The sequence below is a fragment of the Podarcis melisellensis genome, assembly GCF_964234715.1.
Source record: "Podarcis melisellensis genome assembly, chromosome: 3".
Classification (NCBI taxonomy): Eukaryota; Metazoa; Chordata; class Lepidosauria; order Squamata; family Lacertidae; genus Podarcis; species Podarcis melisellensis.
The window spans coordinates 118,943,383-118,963,047 of NC_138530.1; the positions used below are offsets into that span (position 1 = coordinate 118,943,383).

The 19,665-nt window shown below is 45.4% G+C and overlaps 1 protein-coding gene across 2 annotated transcripts; it reads right to left on the minus strand.

Annotated features, from left to right (window-relative positions):
* Positions 1-6,660: 6,660 nt before the first annotated feature.
* On the minus strand, positions 6,661-19,665 carry RCAN2 (regulator of calcineurin 2). Of its 2 annotated transcripts, none has more exons than XM_081906667.1 (3): positions 18,881-19,665; positions 8,934-9,105; positions 6,661-6,901 (listed from the first exon to the last, which is right to left on the minus strand). In XM_081906667.1, the coding sequence occupies exons 1-3, from the start codon at positions 18,950-18,952 to the stop codon at positions 6,741-6,743; spliced, it is 405 nt and encodes a 134-aa protein (XP_081762793.1). In that variant the 5' UTR covers positions 18,953-19,665; the 3' UTR covers positions 6,661-6,740. The 2 variants fall into 2 exon arrangements, with proteins under 2 accessions (XP_081762793.1, XP_081762792.1); XM_081906666.1 differs by lacking the exon at positions 18,881-19,665 and adding an exon at positions 10,393-12,137.

Consider the following 19,665-nt stretch of genomic DNA (forward strand, 5'->3'; position numbering starts at 1 on the left):
AATCCCTTTAAGGAGAGAGTCCATTAGATTCTGGAATATGCCTGGTGCCACGCTGACCCCGAATTGCAGCCGCTTTACCCTGAACGCTCCTCTGTGCGTCACAATCGTTTGTGCCTCTGCTGTAGCCTCATCTACTGGCAGCTGTTGATATGCTTGGGCCAAGTCCAGCTTGCCAAAAATTTTCGACCCAGCCAGGGTGGCAAGGACATGGCTGACCACTGGCACTGGGTATGCATGGGCCGTGAGGGCCTTGTTTATGGTACATTTGTAGTCTGCGCAGATGTGGACCGAACCATTAGGCTTGACGGGTGTGATGATTGGGGTTTCCCAGGGGGCATTAGGCACCGGCTCCAGCACTCCTTGCTCCACGGGTCGGTCCAATTCCTCATCTATATGGGGTTTCAGGGCGAACGGAACCCGGCGGGCCTTGAGCCTGACCGGTTGTACTGCGGGGTCAAACTGTAGAGCAATGGGGGGCCCCGTATACTGTCCCAATTTCCCATTGAAAACCCCCGGAAATTCCTTGCATATGACGTCCACGTCCACTTGTAAGCTCATGTGGTTCACCCCGGTGATGGCTAGCCCCAGTGGTCCAAACCATGCCAATCCCAGTAAGCTAATGTAGGGGCCCTTGACCACAAGCAAGTCCAGTTGCCGCGTCCGCCCTTGGTATTGCACCCTGAAGGTCCCCACCCCCATTGTGGGGACCTTACGTTTCTGGAAGTCCCGGAGGGTGAAGGGGGCCGGCCTGAGTTTGGGACCCCCAGTAGGACACAGTTTCCTTAAGGTCCTTGCCGAGATTATGGATAGAGTTGAACCTGTGTCAAGCTCCATGCGGCATGGGGCCCCCTCTATCTGTACCTCTACATAAAGTTTCTCTACGTTGGGGTGGGGCAACTGGTATACCTGGAAGTCCGTGAGCTCCGTCGAGTTGCCTTGGTGCGTTGGGCCCCGGGACCTGGGGCTCTTGGATTGGTCATCTGATGCCTGGTGTCGGGTGGGCCGAGCCCGACACACCCGGGCGATGTGTCCCAATTTTCTGCACTGCCTGCACTCTGCGTTGCGGAAACGGCAGGTCCTCCTCTCGTGACTTTCTCCACAGCTTGCGCAGTTCCCTCCTTCTCGTCGAAGCAGCTGTGGTGTGTGGGCTGCTTGAGTGCACTGCTGTACTCGGTACACCTCCTCCCTGTCGGATCCTGAGTCGTCGGTGAGGTCTTCGTGGTGGACCCTCTGCTGGGACGGCTGGCTCGGCCGTGCCTCTTGCGTCGACCTCTCGGCAGCTTCCGTTGCCAGGGCCTCCTCCAGAGCGACCTGGAACGTTAGGTTCTTCTTAGCGTAGAGGCGTCGTTGCAGCTTCTGATCCTTCAGGCCACCGACGAGGCGGTCACGAAGCATGTTCTCCAGCTCTGAGAAGTTGCAGCTTGGCGGAGAGAGGTCACAAACCCAGTTATGGTTTCCCCAGGGGCTTGCCGCTTTGCGTAGAAGGCATTTCGACGAGCCACCACTGAGGGCTGTGGTGAAAAGTGCCCCTTCAGCTGTTCCATTATTGTTTTGTATGGAACAGCAGCGATGTCTTCAGGTGCAAGGAGAGCTTTCTGTAACTATCCAATCACTGAATGTCACTTTCAACCCCTTATTTGCATATGTGGACCTGAGTGAAAACTATATACAGTACATAACACCCCTCCTCACTGGGATAAGTCGTTAGTTACAATCGTGATGGTTTCTTTATATACAGCACTACACGTAATGGTTCAATTAGGCACAAAAGCATATTGGTTACATTTCACATACTTCCATTAGACCGACAGTGATACATTTCTAACAACATAGTCCTTTAAATAAGTTGGGCGCTTGGAAACTCTGCCGGATTGCTGGGGACCGGTACCCACATCTGTGGGGCCACCCAATCCTTGCTGAGGCTGTGGTGCAACCCTAGGTGGCATTGAAACCAAGTCCCCTGGATCCGCTGCTGTGGGTGGAACATCCACAAGTGGAGTTGGCGGAATGTCAGGCACGGCAGTGGTCTGAGTCTGTGGGAAGTCCGGCAGACCCTCTGAAGCGGCTTGGTTCGGCTCCACGCCTGCAGTTTGTGAGAGAGGTGTAGGTGGAACCTCGCCATCTGTAAGTGTCTGTTCCAGAGCCATGAGCGCAGCTGGGGACACTGCGGTAGTGTCCAAATCCCCAACCCTGTGCCTAAGCTGGTCTATGTGCTGGTGCCACAAATGTCCATTTTCGAGTCCCACCTGGTACAAGTGAGGTCCAGTGACTCCCACTACAGTGGCTGGCACCCAAGGAATGAGCCTCACAAAGTTCCGGGCAAAGACCTGGTTTCCTGGAACAAATGACAGTGGCGCGTTGGCACAGCCTGGGGGTTCGGCCACGGCAAAGTCCAGGTGCAGCCGGTCGAGCGGAGATCTGAGGCAGCAGCCCATAAGCAGTTCAGCAGGACTCCGCCTTGTGGCCGCATGAGGGGTGAAGTGTTGCACGAACAAGTATTAGGTGACCCGCTTGTGCCAGTCTCCCCGGTCCAGGCGCCCCAGTGCCTCTTTTGCCGAGCACACCATTCTCTCCGCTTGCCCGTTGCTGGATGGATGAAAGGGTGCTGTTAGGGCATGGCGGATGCCCAGTCCCAAAAGGTACCGCTCAAAAGTGCCTGAGGTGAACTGCGGTCCGTTGTTGGAGACGAAGACACCCATGCATCGCAAAGAGACCTCGCAGCACCCTGATGATGGCCTCGGTAGTGGTGGAGGGCATCAGGGCCACCTACAGCCATTTGGAATAGGCGTCCACCACTACCATAAAGGTCCTGCCACGAAAGGGGCCGGCCAGATCAATGTTCACCCTCAACCAGGGTGTCTTGGGCATCTCCCAGGTGCGTCCCTTAGCTGCCGGTGGTGCAGGCCTCGATTCTTGGCACGCTTGACAGGCGGAAACCCAGGCAGTGATGGCATCGTCCATGTTAGGCCACCAGACGTAACACCGAGCCAACACCTTCATTTTGACGATTCCTGGGTGGCCAATGTGCAGAGCCTCAAGGGCGCGTTGGCAGAGTCTTTGGGGAACTACGACTCAGTCTCCCCACAGCAGACAGCCGTGATGAGCCAAGAGTTCATGTTGTCTGGTTGCGAAGGGCTGGAACTCTGATGCAAAAGGCCCTTGTGGCTACCCTCCACACCCAGTTGATCACACGGCTGATGGTACGATCCTGGGCAGATGCAGAGGCCACAGTGGCAGCCAGTACAGGCGCTGCAGGAAGATCCTCAATCAGGAGGAGCAATGAAGCAGGAGCCAGGTCTTCCACAAATGCTGGAAGAGGGCAATGGCTGAGGGCATCAGCATGGCCCATCGATTTCCCTGGGCGATAGACGAGCTGGTAGTGGTAGACAGCCAGGAAAACAGTCCATCGCAGCATGCACGACGAGAGTACCAATGGAGTTGGTCGATCACCGGCAAGGAGGCCCAGGAGCGGCTTGTGGTCGGTGATGAGGTTGAAAGTCCTGCCATAGAGGTATTCATGGAACCTCTTCACTCCAGCCACAAGTGCCAGTGCCTCCTTGTTGAGCTGGCTGTAGTTCAGTCAGAGATAGCGTCCTGGAAAAGTAGGCGAGCGGTGCTTCTCTTCCATCTGGAAAACGGTGACTAAGGACAGCGCCGATGCCAAAAGGTGAAGCGTCACAGGCAAGGACCAGCGGCCTGGCTTCACTGTACTGTACCATCACACTGCTAGACTGGTGACTGGGAGTGGCCGCTGAGACCACATAACACTGGTCTAGAAAGACCTGCATTGGCTCCTAGTACATTTCCGAACACAATTCAAAGTGCTGGTGCTGACCTTTAAAGCCCTAAATGGCCTCAGCCCAGTATACCTGAAGGAGTGTCTCCACCCCCATCAATCATTGAGGTCCAACACTGAGGGCCTTCTGGCGGTTCCCTCCCTGTGAAAAGGGAGGTTACAAGGAACCAGGCAGAGGGCCTTCTCAGTAGTGACGCCTGCCCTGTGGAACGCCCTCCCAGCAGATGTCAAAGAAATAAACAACTATCTGACACTTAGAAGACATCTGAAGGCAGACCTGTTTAGGGAAGCCTTTGACATCTTTTTTTAAAAAAATGTATTTTTAATCTCTTGTTGGAAGCCACCCAGAGTGGCTGGGGAAACCCAGCCAGATGGGCAGGGTAAAAGAAAGAAAGAAAGAAAGAAAGAAAGAAAGAAAGAAAGAAAGAAAGAAAGAAAGAAAGAAAGAAAGAAAGAAAGAAAGAAAGAAAGAAAGAAAGAAAGCTTGGGGGAATGGGACGACTCCCAGATACAGCTTTGTGACTACACTGGCTAGGAGTGCCATTTACCACCTTTGCCTGTTACAGTATATGCCAGCTACAACTGCAGCTGGATTGTGCATGGGCAACCTCAAGACTGGATTAATGCAAAGTGTTCTACATGGGGCTGAACCTTGGCCTTGCCTCGAAGCTCCAGCTAGCAGACGATATGGAACACCTCTGCTAAAACATCTGTACTGTCTGCCTATATGCAACCAGGCCAGGCTAAAGGTTTCTATATATAAAGCCCTGAACAACTGGGGTCCAGCTGCATCTAATGCAGTGTTAAGTAAATGTCACGTCAACTTGAGCAATGGGACTTTTCCCTCCCACTAAGTCTGTTCTGCATTCCCCCCATACCTGCCAGAGTAGCTTTGGGGAGAGCACAAGCCAGGCAGATTCCTTAAGGTAAAGTAAGCATATTTTTTTCAATGAATCCGGGGACACTTTAAATAAATAAATAAATACTACACGTTTGGGATGTTGATGCTGCAGTGATGGCAGTGGCAGAGGGGCAGCTGCTGCCTTGACCTCAACCGCCACGTTTCCCCTTCCTCCGAGGCTTCTATCTCCTTTCTCCATGAGCCTGGGCAGCCCCTGAGTTGTTGGTTCTTTGGTGCTGGTGGGGAAGCAGTGCGGTAGGTCAGGCATGGAAGGCAGAGAAGGAGGGCCAAGTGTGGCAGCAAGGCTCAGGCAGCCCAATGCCTCCCTTCCCATTGGAGCAGCCCCAATCCCATTCCTACTTGCATGCAAGCAGGAGGGGGCGGGGCGTGAAGCCTCCCTTCACAGCTGAGGAATCCCCGCCCCGCTCCTGCTTGCACACAAGTAGGAGTTGGGAGGCTGCTCCGATAGGCAGCATGAAGCCTCCCTTCACAGCTTAGTTGCTGGGGTCAGAGAAGGTGGAGGCAGCCCGGAAGCTGTGTCTTTGAGCCCCTGCACCACCATCATATGGGGACTTCCCAGCAGATCCTGAAGCCAGCAAGAGCCACCTGCTCCGGGCTGCTGAGACTGCCGCTGCTGCATTTCCCAAGGACATTTGATGAAATCCAGGGACATTCTGGGGATGGAATTTGTCCGAGGACTTATTCGCAAATCTGGGGACTGTCCCCGGGAAACGGGGACGTCTGGTGACCCTACCTTAAGGGCCAGCTGAGCTCATACATCCCAGCTAAGTCACTGAAATCAGTGCTGTCATTCCACCCGCCACCCCCCGTGACTCAGAAGCTCAACTGACTTCAACTAAAAGTAGAGCATTTAGTGTCCCTGTATTGCAGAGTGTTGGACTAGACAACACCTGGGGTCCCTTCCAACTCCACAATTCTTTGGTTCTATGGTCCCATGTGGTGGAATACTCTTCCAGCAGAGATTCTGCAGGCCATCTTAGCTGCTAGCTTTCAGGCATCTCTTAAAGATTTTTATGCCAAAAGAGCAAATTATTAAGTTATTTAAACTTTTTCAAGAAGAATCGGTCATTTTTATAATTATTTTCTAGTTTTTATGGTATTTGATGTTTGGTTCTACTTGATATTTTATATGAAGGTGTGGTCTTTAAATATTTGTATAAGTAAATAAGTACATTATTAATCTCATTTTTGTCCCTTAGCACACTTTTGTCATCCAAAGGTCCAGCTGGTTTCCTGCTTCTAATTTATCTAAGGTTTTTTTTTGTTTGTTTTTTACTGTTGATCTTAATATTTTTAGCGTTTTGCTTCTCAGATTTTTGTCCTTGTTACTGTTGCATCTCTTATTGTCGGCAATTACCTGCAGTTCTTTTGTTCTCATTTGGACAAGACTTCCGTTTTCCTAAAGGAAGCTTTGTTGCCTCTAATAGCATCCTTTCGTGTTCTTTCACTGCGTGGAGGCACCTCCCATCTTAGACCCAAAACTGAAGGTTTAGATAGGACTAGATATATCGGAAGGAGAAATGATTAGATAGTGTTGAATGTAACTTGTTCCCTGCTCCGCAAAGGCTGCCAAGCCATTGCCTTCTGTCAGTCAACATAAGCCGTGTAGTTAAGCAGGGCATATGGGGATCCTGTTTGAAAAGGAAGCTTACTTGGAAGACTAACTTGTGGATCCTGAATTGCAAATCACAGGTACAGTACTGTTCACTGAACGATGCTTGACATTCAAGTGAGCAATGAAATATTGCCTAGTCAACTTAGCTCACCAGCCTTGCATTGTCTGACCCATGCCAATTGTTCTGTGTGATGTGCAATATGATTACTGTAGCCCCCCACAAACAACAACAACAACAACAACAACAACATATACTCTTTCGTAAGATTTCATTGCAGCAAAGAGTGTATTCCAATAAGGTAAATATCCAGAAACACACAATATATTTTTTCCAGACAAACAGAAATTAAAATGCATGGAAAGACTACAGAAGTCGAATAAAAAAGAGGTGCTCTTGTTGGAGAAAATCAGTTAGACACAGAAGGTGGCACATCAGGACGTCGAGTTTGAACAATTTTGGGCTTGGGTGAATTGTTTGGGTGTCCCTCTTCTGCTGCATCCGTGTCACAGACATGCACCACGACACTTGGGGTGGACTCTGTACCTGCGTGCAGCTCGTATTTCTCACCTGCAAGCAAAGACAAACATTTGGACTAAATGCTATTTAGCATCATAGAGCCCCACTAGAATACATTACTGCTCAACTGGACAGTCAAGAGGGGCGTCACGGTTAGAGTGTTGGAATAAGACCTAGGAGACCAGGGTTCAAATCCCCACTGAGCCATGGAGCTCATTGTGTGACCTTGGATTAGTCGCTGCCTCTCAGCCTAACCTACCTCACAGGGTTGTTGTGGGAATTAAATGAGGAGGGTGAGAATCAAATGAAAAGGTAGGATATAAATGCAAAAATGGCATGAATGGATTTTGGACATTGACTCAAGACCTTCATGATGCCACTATTGTTTAAGTATCCCATTTGGGACACAAACTGTAATTGAACATGCTGTTGCCTAACCTCTCCCCAGGGGGCAGTGTGTGATTGTTTAGTTTGTGGAGGAGCATTTTGCACGAATGCACTTACCATATTTGGCTGTAAACTGGCAATCAGTTCAAGTGGCCTTTGTGCTGTTCCATGTACGTGCATTTTCTCCTTCACTGTAAAAGTCTTTAGAAGAGAGAGCGCGCTTGGGCAACATGAGAGATGCCTGCTCTGTGTACCTGCTGCGCAATACTAGGTTGCCCTTTGTACTTTATCGTATGACTTTCTGCACAAGCAGAGATCATTCCCAAACAGAAAAAGAAAGAGGCAGCTCTCAGTGTAGCAGATGGGAGGAAACTTGATTAGCAAGCTTTGCCGACAGTGTCTATAAATCTATCTTCCTGATGAGTTTTATCACAGTGCCTATATTAAATTGGAAATTTAAGAATATCTTGGGATTCCTATCTACTAATTCATGTGTAATAAAACATTAATGGGCTTGTTGACAGGATAAAATACAAAGGGAGAAATTACAAGTGCTTATTTGCCTGCAGGCATCAGTTAATTTGAGATGACTGTTGGTCAGCTCCAAGGCCTTGGTGGTCATTGCCTGCTGCTCTGCAACAAAGGTCCACACGTGCACAGCAAATTGTTTGAGTCTGTGGACATAGTTGTCTACCCCCAAGATACAGTACCTTTATACTGAGATTCATTTTGTTTTAACAGTTGCAATCCTAACCCTATTTACCTGAGAGAAAGCCCCACTGAATTCAACAGGACTTAACATAGACATGGTTAGGATTGCTCTGCAAGTTGGTTCATTACTTGGCCATCACATCCTCTTAGTTGTTAATTAAGCGCACAAACACCTATGTATTTGAGGATATGTCATAGAATACAGTAGATGGGAAGAAAGGTGGCCAGATGTTTCTTAGCAGAAAGAACTGTGCCCTCCTCCAGAACACAACAGTCCATCTCCTCAACTTCTCCAGCGGTCATTCAGACAGCAGCCATGAGTTGATCTTATGCGTAGATCACTCGGCTGCTTTCTGAAGGTGTTTAGCATGGTTGCATTGCTCCATTCATGTGTGTGGGTGCATGGAAGGATTCCAGAAGAGGCACAGCTAATCATAAAAGATCCTGCTGGTGGTTCTAGTCACAATCATGCCATGCAACAGAGTACAAAACATGGTGCCTCAAAACCTGAGCTTTTGGGGGTTTTTAAGCCACCTTTCTAGTTGTCCTTGGTTGTGAAAAAATGTGGATATAGGTAGAAATGCTATAGATCTCAGACCAAGTCGGGGTCTCATGGAGAAATACGGTGAGTGGTTACTTCTCTTGAAAACTGCAGCATGCAACCATACATCACATTTTTCATTTAGATAAGAAAAACTCAGGTATTAAGTTCTGTGATGCTGTGCATGTTTCAGTTTCAGAAGTACTCTCAGAACAAGAAGTAGGAAAACTCATGTCCTTGGAACACACAGAAAATGTCCTCAAGCTGAAACTGAAGCTATCCATATAGATTTATTACAATACCTACCCAAGATTTGCACCCAAGTGATTAAAAAGAGAACTTTGGTGAACTTAACGATAGATAGAATTTAGGTATTCATGTCTCTATTGGCTCAGTTCATCTTCTCTTCTTAAACTCAAATACCTGAAATTTCAGAAGACCTACCTGATTCCCGTTCAGAAACTGCATAAAGGAGGTCATAGTTAGCAGCAGGTGTTGCATCGTTCATTGGGTGCCAACCTACAGGAGGAGAGGCTGGAGGAGAGATAAGAAACTGCTTTGATGGCTGGGGTGGAGCCAAATGCAGTTTGTCCCCTTCGATCTCAGAACTCCGGACCTTTACATGGATGAAAGAAAGAGTCTCACTAAAGAAGAGAAGATAGCGCTTTGGCAATAAGTGCTAGCAATGCAGTATATACTGCCATTTTTAGAATATCATTGATATTGAATTTTGCTGGGCTGCTACCAACTGAGTTTGTTGGCACCCAATGACCATTAAGTGGAGCCACTTTTCAGAAGTTCATTGCATAAAATGTGTGGGGGGGGGGAGGAATGGAAACCCCACATTTTGTGATAAGTCTCTCTGGAACCTGAGAAATGTAGTAGTGAGATGTTGTCCAGTTTATCCCACTGTCCTTTTTTACTTCTTTCTACATGTCTGATCCCTTATCTGCCCATCATTTCCCCCTGTCTCTGTCCTGAATGCAAACAGGAGCCTAGGATTTTCTTTGGTTATCCTATACTCCAGTTATGGCAGCTGGAAGGTATTGGATCAAGATTAAGTCCTACTGTGGTCTTGAAGATACACTGACATATGATTCTAGTTAAGTCAGCATAACATTATACAAGAGTAATTTCATAATAATAAATGATAAAATAATTCATTTATTACCGGTATTTATTTCCCTCCCTCTTCAGCCAATATGCCCATGAACCATTTACAACGTGAAAAATAAAACAGTACAATATAAACATAGAAATGTAAAGCACAATAATGAACATTGACTGAAAGCAGTACGATCCAACACATTGTGCTCCCTTGGTGCACTTTTGGTGCACTCCCTGCACCAAAACAGTTCTCCACCAGAGATGAATCATGGTTAAAAAGATTTCTGTTATGGTTGGTATCTGAAGAGATGGGAAGTAGGTGGTAGACTTCTAGCAGTCACTGGGTTGTGTGTTTAACTATAAGTTTAACCATCACCCCCAGTTATGTCAAGGTTTCTGTGTATGAAATGTTCATTTAATAAATATTTTTCAAGGCTCTGGAGGTGAAATATTTATTAAAAGATAGGTGTGCCTTGAATCTACTATAGAGAAAATTAAACCTTCTTAACCTTAGTAGGGATTAAAGGGATTTTTAAAATCCTTTCTTTAAATAAGAATTACTTGTAAGATCTTGAAGACATTTATGCAATAGTGCACTTTATTTACCTCAGTTATACAGCTACATTATGTTTAAATCTTTAATGTAGAGAGTTTTTACATCATGAACTGCAGTGACTATACTCCTGCAGCCTTACTACTTACACTCTTGAATTCTTCAAAATACTTGAAACGTAATGAAAAACATTATGATTAACATGGATACTAGTTAATTTACAACATAAGCAAAAATATGTACCTCATCACTCTTTGTTGTTATTGTTGATGTTGTTTTTCTATGGAACAAAATCTGAATAAGGTGTATATGAAAAAGCAGCTTCATATTGTTCTAAGACTTCATTTCTGCAAGTCAAAATTTATTAAAACACCAATAGAATATTCTAGGTATGATTCAATGTGCTTGTGCTAAACATTCCATTCAGCACCCCAAGCAAGCACCCAGAAACGCTGTGCATTGTACTTTCACAGGAAACCTGCAAGTTTCAGTTGTTCAAAGGTGTGTACAGAGAGCAATCTTATATATGCATGCCAAGTTCAATGGAGTGCAATCTTAAGGATGCAACCCAAAACATGCCTACTCAGAAGTAAGGCCTACTGAATCCAACAGGGCCCGCTGCTGGGTAAGTGAGTGTAGCCAGTTCCTTGACCTGATTATGTGTGGTCTCACATGTTCGTATTCAAATTGGTTGTCAGGGGTAGAATGTGAAAGAATAAGGTTGTATGTGCGCACACACACACACACACACACACCCCATGACCCTCACAGATTATATGAGACTCTGTTGCCAATCTACTATTGCGCAGCATGAAACAAATATAACTAAAACATATGAGCTCATTCACAGACTACATACCAGCTCAAAAAAACATGTAACATAAACAATATGTAGTGTATTATCAAGGGACTAAATATTTGTAAAATCTTTACACAGGTTAAGTACACTAGGAAGGCTGGAATTAGTTCTTTGCTATATGAGAAGCTGCAGCACCATGCCAGATGTCTTGAAACTCAACCATTATCTACTGAGAAACCATGTTTTGCTGGTGAGAGGAACATAAGACCACTCAACCAAATAATGCACTGGTTATCTTGGTCCAAACTACCCAGGCTTTGGGTGGTGACATTTTTGTTTTCTTTTGTTTTCTTTTGTTTTGCAGCTTAGGAAACCTACCCTCTCATGCTTTTTATCCAAATTTATTGCACATTCATTCTCATTAGTTTGTGGAGAGGTTAGGAATTTTTGCCTCAAGCGAGTATGAATCCTTGCTTCCCAGTGCATCCTTCCATCATTTGCCTTATTGGGTTTGTTTCACAAGAGCTCCAAATCAACTTTAATTGCACAGCCTGAAGCAGGGGTGGACTGTACTAATTCCTTTCGTAATCTGGCACCCTGTGCCAGGCCAAAGTTTGGTGCCCCCAAATGGATCTTCTCAATTTTGTGGTCCCCTCATCTTAGTGTTCTGTACGGGGGAACCTCCTGCATCTCCCTAAATCCAGCGCTACCTGAAGTTCCCAGTGTGTGGCCAAATCCCACTTGGAAGGAGCAACACCCTTTAAGGACCCAAGCTTCCTTCCTTCCTACTCCCTCCTTGTCTCTTTTCCTTTTGTGTTATGTCGCTTAGATTGTGAGCCTGAGGGCAGGGGCTGTCTTCTCAGTGATATTTATGAGCTGCTCTGGGAGCCTTTTCTCACAGTACAGTGGGATGAAAAAGCATTGCTCGACCCAGACACAGAGGTCCAGCTCTGAGGGCCTTCTGGCAGTTCCCACACTGCGAGAACCAGGCAGAGAGCCTTCTTGGCATTGGCGCTCTCCCTGTGGAACACCCTCCCGTTAGATGTCAAGGAAATAACTGTATGACTTTTAGAAGACACCTGAAGGAAGCCCTGTATAGGGAAGCTTTTTAAAGTTTGATGTTTTACTGTGTTTAAAATATTTTGTTGGGAGCTGCCCAAAGTGGCTTGAACTTACTGTTTAGCCCTGCAGATTAAAGGTAAAGGTAAAGGTACCCCTGCCCGTACGGGCCAGTCTTGACAGACTCTGGGGTTGTGCGCCCATCTCACTTAAGAGGCCAGGGGCCAGCACTGTCCGAAGACACTTCCGGGTCACGTGGCCAGCGTGACAAAGCTGCATCTGGCGAGCCAGAGCTGCACACGGAAACGCTGTTTACCTTCCCGCTGGTAAGCGGTCCCTATTTATCTACTTGCACCCGGAGGTGCTTTCGAACTGCTAGGTTGGCAGGCGCTGGGACCGAGCAGCGGGAGTGCACCCCGCCGCAGGGATTCGAACCGCCGACCTTTCGATCGGCAAGTCCTAGGCGCTGAGGCTTTAACCCACAGCGCCACCTGTGTCCCACCCTGCAGATTACCCCACTGTTATTATCATTATTGCATTATTCTTATTTGCAACGGATACAACTGAACAGAATTCAACATATGATATATACATGTGAAACATGTTCATCCTAGAGACTGTCAGCTGCATCCCATCGCTCACAGAGGGGAAGAGTGTGGAGAGACAGGAGGAGGTAATTAGGCAGGAATGCAGAATGACAGATGAGCAGCCTAGTTGCAGTAGAAGCCTGAGCTCCAAGAACACATGGAGAAGGAAGTGAGGAGTTCAAGGGGGAAGACATAGACTGACAGTTTAAGCTCGGATTCAGAGGGAGTGCCACCGGAAATAGCCCATCCCATGACGCGCAGGCAAGCAAGAATTAATGAGAGGTGTGAACAGGAATGGAAGCAAAAGTGGGGCTTTAAATGGGGGAAGAGGAAGGGGCAGATCTCAGATCCGGCAACAGCTAATTTGGAAGCAGACGCTGAGTGACTGAGCTCCAGAGTGATTTGTGTCTTTTGAGCAATAAACCTGAGTTCATTGCTGCCGGAGTTGTCTCGCTTCTGTAGGAGAGACCCAACCATTACAGAGACATTGCAAAGTATAGTTTTAACTTCTTCCCTCAGAACAGTGTTTCATGAAGTTCTGTTCTGGCATGGGCAGCTGATTTGGGGTTCTTAAAGAAAAATTCAACCTCAGTTGGCTACATACTCCCCTTGGCTAGCATATTAGAAGCAGCTAAAAGGCAGACTCTTCAAATTTTCTGTGTTGTTCTCACCACCTACCAGCACTGTTAAGGGTGTCCTAGACTCATTCATTGTGAGGTCTTTCACACAATAAAAACATTTACATGAATATAGCAAAATTTATGCTTCCAGCCACTTGCACAAAGCTGCAGTCAGTGCAGCCAAAGCCTTCATGGAAGAAGTGCCTGTTTAGGTGGTATCTGGTCACAAGTAACTAATGGAAGAAAAAAAGAAGATTATGCTGTTGATAATCCTCAGAGTCCAATTCTCTAAATTGGAAGAGAATTTAATTCAAGCCAAAGGGAGACATATATTAAAGATTCACAACCTCCTCCTCAATTAGGAAGTAAAAGAGGAGGAGGTGAAAGCTGTCATGATAAGTTGGGCCCAAGATATTGGACACAATATATACATGAATGAATGGGAAAGACTGTGGAAAGAGGGCATCAGATTCACTGCATGTTATAATATTAAGAGAAAATGTGATGAGGTGTTATACAGATGGTACCTAACCCCAGCCAAACTGGCCAAGATGTATAAGAACAGTTCAGAGGTTTGTTGGAGGTGTAAAAATGGGGTAGGAACATTTATGCACATGTGGTGGGCGTGTAAGAGAATAAAAGAATTCTGGGATAGTATATATAATGAACTTTAAAAGATACTCAAACTCTCATTCAAAAAAAAAAAACTCTGAGGCCTTCCTATTAGGAATTATGTTTATAGAAATCAAGAGAAATCTTAGATCTCTTTTCATGTACGCAACCACAGTGGCTAGGATTTTAATAGCAAAGAACTGGAAAAGTGTTAACATCCCCACAAAAACTGACCGGCAAGCAAAAGTGATAGAATATTTACAACTAGCAGAGATGACAGAGAGATTAAGAGGAAATTCAGTACAGAAAGTTAATAAAGATTGGATAATGTTTAAAGAAAATAGAGGTGTATTTCAAGACCTGATCCATTTCCAAATTAATGCCAGTGACCAAGAACTGAAATGTCACTATGATAAATTTACTGTTTTATTTTTTAAAAAATGTGACATATATGTTCCCTCAAATCCAAAAAGAAATTGTTGATCAATGCAGTACTATTATCAAAGATGACCTTATAGAAGATGCAAAGAAGGTGTCTGATGTCAGCATACTGACTGATGAGGCAGCTATCAATATATCAGGGAAGGAGAAGTTGTCCATTGGCTTGCGCTTCTTTGAACAACAAGAAAATAGAGTTTGTGGGTTTTGTAGAGCTCCCTGTCCTTGATGCCATTACAATTGCAACAGCGATAGACAAGTTCCTGAAGGAAGAAGGACCCGGAAAAATGTATGTTATGATGGGTGTTCAGCTATGGCTGGCAAGGTCGGTGGCATGCAAATAATTTTAAGAAAAAAGTATGAGAAAGCCATGTTTTTCCATTATGCATCTCACAAACTGAATCTTGTAGTGAATGACTTGAACAATGTTCCAGAAATACGCAACACCATCTCCACTATCAAGGATATCATAAGGTTCTTCAGAGAGTCAGTGTTGAGAAGAAAATATGCCCCAAACATCCCACTCCTCCGTGAGACGCGGTGGTCCCCAAAGTACAAAATTATTGCCATTTTCAAAGAGCATTTTGTGAGCATCATTGAAAGGTTGGTGAGATTATCACCAGAAAGAAATGGCAACATGTGGAAATAGGTATTACAGATACATTCTGCTGCCACCAAAACTCAATTCATCATTGCTGTTGCTCCGATAGCCAAGTATTCTGTCTTATTGGAACTTGTGGTAAATGCTCTAAAAACCTGGACCTGCTCCAATGTTCAGTGTGCATCAAACAGATTCTTGGAGTGATGACAACTCACCGCAGTGATGCAGAGCAAGTTGCTACAGAGCTCATTTAGGATACCTACAAGATGGCCAAGGAATTTGGAGTGGACTTGAGAGTGTCGAGATTTGTTAGAAGACAGCAACATGGCTCCAACCCTCCAACGTCCAGCCCTTTAGAGTACTGGAAGAGATCTCTAATAATTATTTACTTGGACTCCTCAGTGTCTTCATTGGAGCAACAAATGGAGCAGGTGAACAGCATTCACTGGTTGGCCTCTGTTATTTTCTCCCACTGATAGGGAACCCACACAAGGACTCTCTCAGGACTCTAGGATACCCCATATGGGAAAAGGAGCAGTTTTTTCTTCTAACAAAGTGCACGTTCATAAGCAAAATACCCCAAATCTCTCATGGGTGGCTGGGGGCTTGGACACGCATGTCGGTTCAGACACATACTGTAACAGTACTAAAAGCAATAATTATTACTTGATGGGTCTTTTTATTGCATTTTTATGTGGTTGCACATCTCCCCAGATGCACAAACTTCTTTGCATTTTTGTATTTACTGCTCCAGTAAGCTTTATATGAGAAGTGTTTCCATGTCCCAGCAGGGCTGATTGTGGCATAAGCAGAACAAAAGATTAGGGTATTGATCAGATCAGATCAGATCAATTAAATTTTCCATAGTTTCTTGTGCAGTCATGTATTGCCTTTACAGAGGTCACAAGCTCTTTCGCCCCACACATTGCAAAGAAAACTAAACCTTGCTATGGGAGCTAAAATTCAGAATAAACATATCAAACTAAAAACAAAGCAAGCCTTCAACTACAGGCACGTTAATTGTAGTGCCATTTATATTAATGGGTGGAGGCCCTCAAGATAATGCAGACATTACATTAGAAGAAAGGATGGCCAAAATGCAAGTGGCTCATTCTGATTTCCTACCTCAGGCATATTATTATTATTATTATTATTATTATTATTATTATTATTATTATTATTATTGAAGAAGAAGAAGAAGAAGAAGAAGAAGAGTGATACTGTGGTTTCTAAATAGTGAAGACACTTCCACTCTGGCCGGATACAAGATCTGGAAACAGGGAAGCAGAGTCAGGCCTGTTTATTTTGAAAAATGGAGCCTTCGTGGAAAGCAATCTATTGGCTGCATTGTGCTTCTTCATTTATTTATTTATCTTATTTATTGTATTATTTATTTCATAACATTTATACATCGCTTGATTGTAGAGGACCTCAAAGCAGTTTACAAAAGATAAAATAGTAAAATCAAGAAATATTCACAAACATAATTTAAAACATACAAAAGTTAAAATATTAAAACTGATTAAAATTACCTCAATTTCCTAAGCATCTGAGTAGGCTTGTCTAAAGAAGAATGTCTAAGGAAGAAGCAGGTACCAAAAGGAGGGCAGGGAATACGCCGGCCTGATGTCAAAGGCAGGGAGTTCCAGCCTAGCTGCTGCCTCACGAAATGATTGAGTTTTTACAAATGGGGAATGGGGATTATGTATCACCTGCAGTAGCGCCAATTCTGCCGACTGAAGCAGTAAAATGGACACAATGTAAAATGGAGGCAATCCCACAACCAAAGAATTACAGAGCACCAAAGAACCTGGACAAACTTGCAGAGCCAGATCTCATCCCTGTTTTTGCACTCTGCTTGCCCACCCCAAAGAAGCCCAAAGCAACATACGGAAACAGGTGCTCTAGCAAAAGGCAAATGCTATGAAACAATAATCAAGGCAGTTAATGATCAATACAAATGCCAAAAAACAATCAGTAAGTAACAGGGGGGAAATAAAATAACCCTGCTCCAGCAGTCCATGAACAAAACCATTTGGCTGTAAAGTAAAATTAGACACATCTACCCGAGAGTCAGCCGGAGCCAAGAGAAGAGCAAGCCACAACCAACTAATGCAGTAAAAAACCGCGATACGGTGGACCGCCACAAAACAGAGCTTTCTAATGTCAAACTTGCCTTCTCCTCACAGTTTAATACATTGTCAAAAAACACCTGGAGGCGGCCAACCCTACTCTCATGTCCGACAGATGTGCCTCTGTGAGGGGTTGTGTCTGCATAGCACAGTCTGGAGCAGGCTCAGGAGGGGCCAGCGACACAGGTGCGCCAGGCTGTGGGGGAAGCCATTGGCCAGGCTTGATGTTCAGGCAAAAGGAGAGAGAAGGGGGGGGGGAGAAAATGGAACGGATGTGTGGATGTGAGTGTGGAGGGGGGATGGAGGGGGGGATGACATCCAATGCTTCAGCCCACATTGGAGGGGAAAAGAAAGAAACAGTGTGAGGCAGTCATTTTAAGGTATGTGTTTGTGTGTTACTGAGACACTTAGCTTGAACTCTGCACATGCCCTGGAACAGGGGCAACCAATGTGCCTCCTTCCAGATGTTGTTGGACAATTCTCATCGTCCTTGACCATTTTGGCTGGGGTTGATGGGAGTGGGGGTCCTGCAGCACCTGGAGGGCCCACACTGGCTCACCCTGCCTGGGAGTTTGGCCGGGCTCTGCTTGTTACTAGTCTCAGAACTGCAGCTCAGAGTCAACTGGAAAGTTTTAAAGAGACAGATTCTAAACTTCATGCTTCCTCTGCTGTGGCATCTTGTAACCAAGCAACTCTTTTAGCTGCCGTGAGATCTGCTTTGGCAGCTGCCAAGGTTTAAGCCAAATTTCTACTTGTGTTGTACATGATGTGATTAGTACATAAGATTTTTGAATATCATTTTTTGTAATTATTGTTAATTGTTTTTATCCTCTGTTGTACGCTATGGTGAAAATATTAAAGACTGGCTTACACACTCCCTGTACTGTGCAACACCCACAGGATGTGAATATGCCAACAACGTTTTTCTTTTTGCCTCTTCTTCCATCAGAAAATGTGGGATGTGGGGCACAACATATGCTACATTAAGGATTCATTTACATATTTATCTTTTTGGCCCAAAGAGGTGAACAGTATATCAATTCAAAGAAGGGTACAATAAAAGTACAATAAATGCAGTGACAATCTTCAAAATAATATAAAATAGTAAAAATCACAAGATACCCCATAGTGGTCTACTTACTCCAAATACCATGGTGGCCACCCACCGGGGGGGGGGCTGTCACATGCCCGCAGCCCTTTGTCGTCTCTCAGTGCATCAGGTTTGCTTTATCGGTCCAAATTATGCCATTTGCAACTATTCTTTAAATGAAGGCTTATCTCGCTGCCTTTTAAAATTATACATTTTCACAATATTGATCTTTATTTTTAGGATTGCTTTTTTGGCAGCTCAAGAAAAAAAGGGAGATTATATTTAAGTTGATCATGGTTCAATTGCCAGGATTAAACAGAAAACCTAGCCCTTTACAATTGATAATTTTTAGTCAAAGTTACGGGTTTTTCCAAGTGAGTGCTCCAGGCGCTTAGAACAGTTGGCATACTGGAAGAAAATCCAGAGAACCCACTCTCCTGGACTCACATGGCATTTACTATTCATTTCCTTATCGTGCTGTCCAAAAAATGCAGAGTAACCAAAGATAATTTTGTTTATGCTAACAGACTGGTAAAAAAAGAACAAGGACATTTTGCTAAGAAATCAGCTTTCCATTAAGATGCAAAAAAAATATTGTTACTATCACAAAGGTAATTCAAAAGCTATGTTTGTTTTTAAAAGCTCATACTAAGGACCAGCCCCATATTCTCGTCCTAGACCTACGCGCTCCGTTGTTGTGCTTAGAAGGCCAGCATCTTATCTGCTTTCTCGCAGCCCTTCAAGAACTCCCCTTGCCCTCCGTCCCCTCTCCCCCCAAGGGGCAGGTCCATACCTTCACATCTTGGCTGGTAAAAACCTCAAGGTCCAGAGCGCGGGCAGCCAGAGAGGCGGCAGCACAGTCCATGCCCCCCCACCTCCCCCGGTGTCAGTCTGGAAGGAGCTGGGCAGCCTCGGAGCTGATGCCTCCTGATTGCTCCGGACGCTCCTCCAGGGCTAAAGGCAGAGGCTTGAAAGTGGAGGAAACACAGATGCAAATTCTCGCCTGAGCTGTTTCTAGCCTCCAACACAACTTCCAGCTATGCAAGCGCTGCTGTTCCATTTCGCATTGCAATTACATCACCACAAGGACTGACTGACACAAGCTACCTCACCCCCAACTCGCACGTTTTATCAACTCCAGGCAGCACACTGAAGCAAACAGAATATGATTATAATAAACCCAGACTAAATCAATGTAGGCAGCGCAGGCTGGCAACGGAATCATCATAGTCTGTGTTGGCAAAACATGAAGGTCCTCCAAGGCATTTTGCTTTTCTGGATACTCACTAGAACCCTCAGCCATTGTTAAAAGCCAACATCCCATCCTTTCTCCCAGCCACAACCTGTGATGCAGCAACGCTGCTACTGATCCCCCTTTGATAGGGTTGTCAGTTGCCACCACTTTCCCTCAAGATAATTCCTGCGTCTTTAATAGCTGCATGAAATCCAGCAATTCCCCCCTCCTCCCCCCATGCTTGGAACATATTCATCTCCCTGCAACATAGCAATTGAGGTTGAACCAGAATTAATGGTGGCAGAATAATGGTACACAGAAGACAAATCTCCATAAGCACAGAC

Excerpts from the sequence above, each read along its gene's own strand:
- RCAN2 (XM_081906666.1), bottom strand. The coding sequence starts at position 10,476 with ATGAAGCTGCTTTTTCATATACACCTTATTCAGATTTTGTTCCATAGA. Across the intron at positions 9,106-10,392 it reads TAACAACAAAGAGTGATGAG|GTCCGGAGTTCTGAGATCGA; the intron begins GTACATATTTTT and ends ATCCATGTAAAG. Across the intron at positions 6,902-8,933 it reads AGTTTCTGAACGGGAATCAG|GTGAGAAATACGAGCTGCAC; the intron begins GTAGGTCTTCTG and ends CTTTGCTTGCAG.